Source organism: Lactuca virosa, chromosome 5 (genome assembly GCF_052849685.1).
Source record: "Lactuca virosa cultivar CGN04683 chromosome 5, Lactuca_virosa_CGN04683_v6, whole genome shotgun sequence".
NCBI classification, from domain to species: domain Eukaryota; kingdom Viridiplantae; phylum Streptophyta; class Magnoliopsida; order Asterales; family Asteraceae; genus Lactuca; species Lactuca virosa.
In genome coordinates this window covers 82,960,788-82,970,188 of record NC_136430.1, presented here as the reverse complement: position 1 = coordinate 82,970,188, position 9,401 = coordinate 82,960,788, and the positions used below count along the sequence as shown (strand labels likewise).

At 35.7% G+C, this 9,401-nt stretch overlaps 1 protein-coding gene and 1 pseudogene across 1 annotated transcript; one reads left to right on the top strand and one right to left on the bottom strand.

The window, feature by feature from the left end:
- Positions 1–590: 590 nt before the first annotated feature.
- Positions 591–6,418, top strand: LOC145115183 (aldehyde oxidase GLOX1-like). Its single transcript, XM_079051407.1, has 3 exons — positions 591–2,443; positions 6,037–6,145; positions 6,382–6,418. Exon 1 carries the CDS (start codon positions 782–784, stop codon positions 2,426–2,428), a length of 1,647 nt encoding a protein of 548 aa, XP_078907533.1. The 5' UTR covers positions 591–781; the 3' UTR covers positions 2,429–2,443; positions 6,037–6,145; positions 6,382–6,418.
- LOC145115182 (aldehyde oxidase GLOX pseudogene) lies at positions 6,293–8,105 on the bottom strand (annotated as a pseudogene).
- Between the last annotated feature and the right edge of the window lie 1,296 nt (positions 8,106–9,401).

The window sequence follows — 9,401 nt, the reverse complement described above, 5'->3', positions numbered from 1 at the left end:
TGATGACATAAATGTGAAACACACCTTTCATGCTTTAAACATAATTATTCATTAAATTTTCACAAGGATATACTTTTTTAATTAATATGCACAAGAACGCATTGTAAAGTGTTTCGGTTATCCTTTTTTATATATAGAAGCAAATTTCCTTAACAAATGTGATACGCTTATAAAAAGTATTGCGAAACATCAAAATATGTAATCAATGATTATGTAGGGATTAATATAGCATGATCTCAAATATTATTATTACTTTCTAGTCTAGCGGTATCTGGTGTTGCCTTCTCTCCTTGAGGTTAAGGGTTATGTTTCGCCGTGAACATATGTGATATTAAGGAGTAGTTTATGAGAAGATTAGATTTTCCGTTAATATCTCAAAAAAATATTCAAAAGATCATAAACTACTAATTATATTTAGACTACCTTAATTAAATTTAGTTTCTTTGTCTATCTTAAAGCTTTATAAACCTGCTACCAATAAACTATCAGATTTAATCTTTACATAATAACTATCAGATTTAATCTTTACATAATATAATTAAAATCGGATTGCATAAATTCAATGGTATGTTAATTCTCATATTCGTGAATTCAGATATAACAGGGACCATTTTTATAGTTGGAAAATCAATAATTGATCTAAATCCAAATGTGCTCTTCTTTGTTGATCCCAGCATCATGCATGTAGGAATTTATAGCTGCCAACACCTCCCATTTCCAGTACCTCCACCTGCACCCCACCTCCGATCACCAATAGGATCACAAAACACATTCAAAATTCATGATTATTTCCACCTCCCACGTATACTATCACCTCCTCTTCGGCCTTCTCCTCCTCCACTATGCCCCACCGGCCTGCCCTGCCGCCGCCGGCTACTGGACCCTCCTCCTCCCAACCATTGGCATCTCCGCCATGCACATCCAGCTCCTTACTAATGACCGTATCGTAATCTTTGATCGCACAGACTTTGGCTCCTCAAATATCTCCCTCCCCGCCGGAAAATGCCGCTTTGACCAAAACGACATGGTGTTGAAGCTCGACTGCACCGCACACTCAGTTGAATACGACGTCTCCTCCAACACCCTTCGCCCCCTCATGGTTCTCACTGATGTTTGGTGTTCCTCCGGTGCTCTAGACTCCAATGGCAGCTTAGTCCAGATTGGCGGATATAATGACGGTGATCATGCCGTAAGAGTTTATAGATCTTGTGATAAGTGCGATTGGGAAGAGATGCCATCTGGGTTGATTCAAAGAAGATGGTACGCCACCAGTCATATATTACCAGACGGCCGGCAGATTGTTATTGGTGGTCGCCGGCAATTTAACTACGAATTCTTCCCGAAAACCTCACCGTCGGAGAAAGCTCAAAGCTTGCCGTTTCTAGTTCAAACATATGATCGGTGGATTGAGAATAACTTATACCCATTTGTATTTCTTCATACCGATGGAAATTTGTTCATCTTTGCGAATACCCATGCGATTTTATTCAATTACTCCGATAACAAAGTTGTCAAGACTTACCCGGAAATACCTGGTGGCGACCCGAGGAACTATCCCAGCTCCGGCTCTGCAGTACTACTTCCAATTCGGATAGTACAAGATATTGAAGATGTGGTTGAAGTTTTGGTGTGCGGTGGTGCACCGAAAGGAGCTTACACTAATGCTAAACATGGGAAATTCGATGGAGCATTGGATACATGTGGGAGAATTAAAATATCCGACCCGAATCCTCAATGGGTCATGGAGACCATGCCTGTGGGTCGTGTCATGGGTGACATGTTGTTGCTTCCAAACGGTGACGTTTTGGTCATCAATGGTGGGTCAAGTGGGTCCGCGGGTTGGGAACATGGGCGAAACCCAGTTCTTGAACCGGTAATATACAAACCTGACAACTCAATCGGGTCCCGTTTTGAGGTGCAAAACCCGAGCACGATACCACGAATGTACCATTCGACTGCGGTTTTGGTTCGAGATGGTCGGGTTATTGTAGGCGGTAGTAACCCTCATGAAAAATATACTTTCACAAACGTACTTTATCCTACTGAATTAAGGTTGGAGGCATTTTCCCCTTCTTATCTAGATCCAAGTTCATCTGGACTTCGTCCGGAAATATTTGCGCCTGTTTCCCGTACACAGTTTGAGTATGGGAAACAGATGGTTATACACTTCACTGTCCAAGACCAGGTGGACCTTAACTTAGTCTTGGTGACAATGGTAGCACCATCGTTTAACACACATTCATTTTCCATGAATCAAAGGTTGTTGGTTCTTAGTGGAGGCAACACCACGAAGGTCATCGGAACATCGAACTATGAGGTTGTTGTGACGGCACCACCTTCCGGCAATGTAGCACCGGTGGGGTATTACCTTCTTTTTGTGGTACACCAAGGCATCCCAAGTGAAGGCATTTGGGTTCACGTGGAGTGACAAAACATTCGTAAGGTTTATTGTTAAGATAACTCTAAGGCTTAGGTTAAACTAATAAATTTTTTGAAATGAGAAAATGTAAGTAAATACTATATATATTGTTTCATTTAGACATTTTTAAATTTTTTAAGAAGGTTTAATTACCATTGACTTTTTATTTTAATTTATATTATTATTTATTTTTATTTCATTGTTACGAAATTATATACATTCTGTTGATGTGTCATTGATTGTACCTTTGGCATGTCATGTTTATTAGAATGATTTTTATTCTTTTTTTATATGCGAGTTAGTATTAGTATATGCGTAGAATAAAACTTAGAACTTCATTGTTAATAATTTTTTCTTATATTTTATTAGCCAAGTGGCTAGCCTCAACTTTAGAATAATTTTATTTAATAACCAAATTTCAGTTTTACTCTATTAATTATTTTAAAATTGTTGATAACATTTAATTTACAATGTCATTGAAACTATGGTTTATAATCGCTCAACAATCTTCAATGGTTCGATTTGATTGTTCTTTCAAAAACAAATTAATTTTATTAAAAACCAGTCATGTTACCCAAAGAAATTTAAGCATTAACAAATTCCATTAGGGATTCGTTAACCCTGGTGTCCTATAGAAACCATATTTTTTTGACACCAATTCGTTTGTCCACCTCTACCAACTTGGTTACTATAGAATCAAACAATCAATCGTTTTCATGTCTATAATGACGTCGGTCAGACTGAAATCTTTTAATAAATAATATTTTCCAATATAGAGTAGAAAAAATTATGTATCAATATTAATTCTAAGTGAACAATGTAACATCCTCTATCCTAATAAAAGAATACAAATATGCCAAGTGGCAATCAATTAGCCCCTTCCCAAGGTTCTTTTCCCGCCCATTCTCTCAAAGTGATTTTCCGAAAATGACCCTATGATTGCCTCAAAATCGGAAACTCTTTTATTGATTTCCTAAAATTTTGCCAATTTAAAATCTCCATCCCTAATTCCGTTATTTCTTCAACCTTTATGAGAAGTTAAATCTAAATATCATTTTTGAAATCCCTAATTATGGGCCCCTTTCTCCTTATTTCGTTTCTCTCTTGGTTCGATTAGTTCCATGGTGAAATCCGGCTTGAGCAAGGGTGGTAAAAGAATGGTATTAAAGTGGCAAGTGGTTTGTGGTGTTGGAGGTAGTAATAACACAGATGAGAAAGTGAGGCATACGACTGTTCTCAGATAGAGGAGGCGGCATGTAGAAGGTGATGGTGCTCGGTGGTTGGTAGTGGTGGTGGCTTAAGGGTTGCGATTGGTGGCAGTAATGGGTGTTGCGGTGGTGATTTTGTGGTGTTTAGTGTTTTCGATGGCGCTGAAGGGTTTATCGATTCTGGTATTTTTTCTTCATCATTTGGATTTTTTATGCAAAGAAACAAAATGGCCGGCTCAGATCAACGTTTGTCTTGGTTTTATAACAATTTGAATTCGTATTCTTCTATGATTTTTTTTAGTCTTTTCAATTTCTAACTCTATTTTATGTCCTTCCTCACTAAGATTTCTCCACGTCTCTCATTATTAGCACATCTGCCCTAATCTCTCTCTTTTTCTCATGTTGTTGTAGTTCAACGCCTGTTAGCACATCTCCCCTGATCTCTAATTGTGTATATGTTTTTTTTTGCAGGTCCTGAAATTTGACTGTACAAAAGCCTTAAATCTAGATGGCTGATATGTTATTTTTACAGTTATTATTTTTTTTTTCAATTTTCGTTTTTTCTGGAAAATATGCAGAAATAGCATTCTACTTTCAAAAAATATGTAAGTAGGATGTTGTTTTCCCATTAATTTTTTTTTTGCTGACCAATATACCCTTATCGTCTGGTTTAATCCGACATTACCATATTAACTGATATTATATCATGTTTAATCACCTAACATTGATTGTCATTTTCCTTATATGTGTATGTTCTTTGAGTACAATACATCAAGTTAGTAGCACCAAATATTAAGATACTTTCTTTTGTCAATTTTCGTTTTTTTTTTAAATATACAGAAATAGCATTATACTTTCAAAAAATATGTAAGTGGATGCTTTTTCCTATTTATATATTTTTGCTAACCAATATACCCTTTTCCACTAAGTCGTTTTTTCCTTAGTGAATTTACTCCAATACCCTGCATTCATTTTAATTTTCGGTTATTATATCCTTGGATCAACAACATTTATTTCAATTCCATTTAATTTATAATTGATAAGTTACTTATTTTGATTTGTGAATTTCCTGTTATAAAGGATTTAATATGGTAAGCTTTAAAAAAAAATACTAACAAACCATGTAATCAATAGATAGTAAATGCTAAAAATTCGGTAAAGTTATTATTTGTTAATATAAATCACGTAATATCACCTGCATAAAATAAATTCCCATATATTTGAATTGTGATATGTTGTATTTTAAATAAGATTTCAATCCAATTAAAGCTTACCATATTAATGCTATTTGCTTAATTACGTTTATTTCCATACCAGAAAGGGTATCTATTCATTTTTTCAAAGCGCTAAATCAAAGAAGTTTGTGAGCAAGAATTTGAGATAAATTTTTATTGCTTCAAGCTAAATGCTTTAATAAAGTATGTGTATTTGTATCAAGTGGAATTTTATTAAAGATATTCTTTTTGTGTCATATATTTATTTAGTGCCAGTTTTGCAATTGCTTAGATTTTATTTTTATACAATGTTTGTTTTTTGCATCACCTGATATTTATTAACTTTATAACTATTACGATAGTTATAAAACTTTTTTAGTTAAAATTTGTTACAAATAATTACGTGAAAGTTGTCAATATTATATTTAAGTTCGTTCCCTAATAGGAAATGTTTACCAATTGCAGGATATTACATTCTTTTTTTATACATGTTTTGATGAATTTACCATTTTGATCTTATTTAAAATTTTATGATATTTTATTTTATTTTGATGATGATAAAGTAAGAACATATCAGCAAGGTTTCAAACCAAAAGACTTCATAAATGAAGAACAACCTGATTGAAAAAAAGGAAAACTAGAAGTAATTTTATTTAATTTTATTAATACGAGCATACAACCTAATTATAATCTGCTTTATAAATCTTAAATCCTATTAATTTAATAAAAAATTATAAACTTTTTACCCGTGGTTTCCACGGGTTATAACCTAGTTTTGCATAAATTACTCGGTCATACCAAATTTCTTCTAACTCACTTGTATCAGGTAAAAAGCTCGATGGTTCAAGTTTCATTAGGGACATAGCTAGATGAAATTTTGGAGTATTTCAGAAATAGATTAGAGTATGTATACATTGTCGTTATATTAAAAAAATCATAGTTAACTATGGTTAAGAAAACAAACATAAAAATAACTATGGCTGAGTTACATTTTGACAACCATAACTCACTCTAATTAACTACCTCTAACCACTACAATAAAAATGTGTCATTTTACAAAGTGTTTTTTTCCCGTGTAGTTTCTCAAATTGAAGGCAAGCACACTCCAATAATTCTGAAAAGAAAATACCAACACTTTGATTATTGTTTACAAAATTTCTTAAATGAAACCTAACATTATTTTTATGGATGAAAGGAAAGAAGTATGAAGTTTGAAGCAGACAACTCTCTTTTGGCAGCTTGGAATTGGATTGATTGGCAACGAATCTCACGTGAATGATTTAACCTTCCGACCCATGTTACATGTACGCACACTCCACTCCAATACCCCAATTTGACTTTTTGTCCGGTTTAGATGTAAACCGTGACATATAGCTGTTTTTTGGCATTGTGTTCGAAAACTTATAAATTTGTAAACTAAAACTATATTAATGGTAGTTAGTAAAAAAAAATTACCAAGCTAAACATTTTCTTAAAAAAATTGTTACAAATACAAGTGTTAAAAGAAAGTAAACCCTATCTATATAAATTAATTTTGTAGGGCCACTATGCATTATTCATCATGGCTCATCCCTGAATCACAACCCAAATGCCTTCGCTTGGGATATCCTGATGCACCACAAATAGCAAATAATACCCCGCCGGTGCAATGTTACCGGAGGGTGGTGCCGTCATGTCAACTTCATATGTCCAGTTTCCGACCACCTTTGTAGTGTTGCCGACATCAAGCACCAAGAGCCTTTGGTTCATCGAAAATGAATGTGTGTTAAATGAAGGTGCCACCAGTGTCACCGATATTGTGTTTGGGTCCACCTTGTTTTGAACTGTGAACCTAACACTTATCAATTGTCTGTATTGAATTCTTGTCTGGGTCATTGGTGAAATTATTTTTGGACGTGACCTAGATGAATCTTGATCTAAATACGAGGGTGAAAACGCCTCTAGGCTTAATTCAGTAGGGTAAAGTACGTTTGTGAAATTATAAAATGTATGAGGGTTACTTCCGCCAACTAAAATTCTCCCGTCTCGAAGCAGAATAGCAGTCGAATGGTACATTCGGGGTATAGTGCTCGGGTTTTGAACTTCAAAACGAGAATTAATCCGGTTATAATGCCGGTAAATTACAGGATTGAAAACCGGGTTTCGCCCGTACTCCCACCCGGCGGTCCCGTTTGACCCGCCATTGATGATCAAAACATCACCATTTGGTAGTAATAACATGTCACCCATGACCCGACCCAAAGGCATGGTTTCCATGGCCCATTTTGGATCCGAATCGGATATTTTTATCCTGCCACAACTATTCAACGCTCCATCAAATTTCCCATTTACAGCATTCATAAATGCTCCTTTAGGTGCACCCCCACATATTAAAATCTCCGCCGACGCTACGGTGGCATTGGCAATACGTAAAGGTAGTAGGACGGCGGATCCCGTGCTTGGATAGTTTCTTGGATCACCGCCGGGTATTTCAGGGTACGTTTTTAAAACTTGATTCCGAGAGTAATCAAATAAAATTGCACGATTATTTGCAAAAACAAACAAATGGCCATCGGTATTAAGAAACACAAAAGGGTATAAATTATTCTCGATGTTTGCATCATTTGTCTGTACTAAAAATGGCAGACTATAAGCTTTCTCTGACGCCATAGCTTTTGGGAAGAACTCGTAGTTATATTGCCGGCGACCACCAATAACAATCTGCCGGCCGTCCGGTAATATATGATTAGTAGCGTACCATCTCCGGCGAAATAACCCGGATTTTATCTCTTCCCACTCGCACGAACTACATGAGTTATTAAAAACTCTAATGACATGATCACCGTCATTGAACCCGCCGGTCTGAATGAGGCTGCCGTCTGGCATTAAAGCACCGGAGGAACACCAAACGTCGGTGAGGACCATGAGGGGACGAATGGAATTGGAAGCGACATCGTATTCGATAGAATGAGCCGTACAGTCGTTCTTCAAAATGTAATCATACTGATCCTCTCGGCATTTTCCGTCCGGAAGGGAGATGTTGGAGGCACCAAAGTCAGTCCGGTCGAAAATGATGACACGGTCGCTGGGGAGAAGCTGCATGTGCATGGCGGTTATGCCGATGGTTGGGTGGAGGAGGAACCAACTTCCGCCGAGCGCGCCGACAACCGTAGGATACAATATAGTGGCAAAGAACAGGTAGTCGAAAGAAGCTGAAAGGATAATGAATGAAGCTGAAGCCATGGTGGGGACCTTGAACCTTGTATGTTTGGGATATATATAGAAAGTAAAAAAATGTACAGACTATATTCATCGATCAACTGGTGTATCCAAATTATATATACGACAAAAAAAAAGTTAATCAAAAGAAGAGTATATTACGTAAATGGTCCCTGTGTTCTAGCGAAATTTGCAAGCACTCAAATAATTTCTGACATCGGCAACCTTATTAAACTTCGGCCACTTGAAGGCAAATAATACACCCTCATACTCGTTTTTGTGCACAGTTACTAGCCAAAGCACAACCAAACGCGTCTAAAGACAAACAGGTAAAAAAGTTCAATAAATTTCTTAATTAAGAGATTAACTAGAGGTTAAGAAAATAAACAATCCATAGAACTTGCAATTAACAAATCAATTTAGCCAATAAGTCCTACTCTACCGAACAATGAACAAAGAAATTTTAATAATTTACCTATTATACCAAACAATAACAATAATTGTGTTGATGGTCTTAAAAAAACTTAAGGAAAATAAACCATTGAAAAGTGAGCAATAAACCAAATAATTGACACCAATGCATAATGAATAACCAATGGATAATGAACAATAAACCACATAATTAACACCACTTCACCAAACAAACCTAATAATTAATTGAAACTTTGAAGTTGAAATTTGAAAAAAAAAAAAATACAGCTAAACACCAAACATTGAAAAACAATAAAAACCAGTAGATAAAAAAACTAGTGTGTTCGTACATTTGCAAAGTAAAAACAGAAACAAAAAATAAACACCTACATAAATAGATAAAAAGTTTATATCTTGTCTCCCTTATGGAGTTTTGTAGTCAACACTATAACATCCATTTTTAGGAATTGATCTTTCTAGAAATTTTCATTTATTTAAATGTACTTTTACCCTACTGAATATGGAGTTTTTGACCCACTTTTATTATGCATAGTCTCGCCACTGGTCTCGGCGCGGTCTGGAGGACTACGACACATCCACGTCATTATATTGTGGCACGGTTAGGTGTCCACGATGGTGTGGTGGCGCTTGTGCACTAAGCCCTATATCTCGGGCTTTGAGCCCTATTTAAACAATGTATGGAGTAGGGTTTCTTCTCATCCCAACCTCCACCCTTCCATAAGAGAAACCCTAGCCTTGAGTGTATGTTTTAGTGTGTGTTGTGTGAGATTTGAGGAGGTTTTTTTTTTTTTTTTTTTTTTTTGCAAATATAAGGGTGTTTGCAAAAAGCTTTGTAGAAATAAGAGTGTTTTAAAATGGTTTGTCAAAATAGGGGTATTAAGAGGAGACCCACCATATGTTGGGTAATCTTGACATGGGTGGGTTGATTTT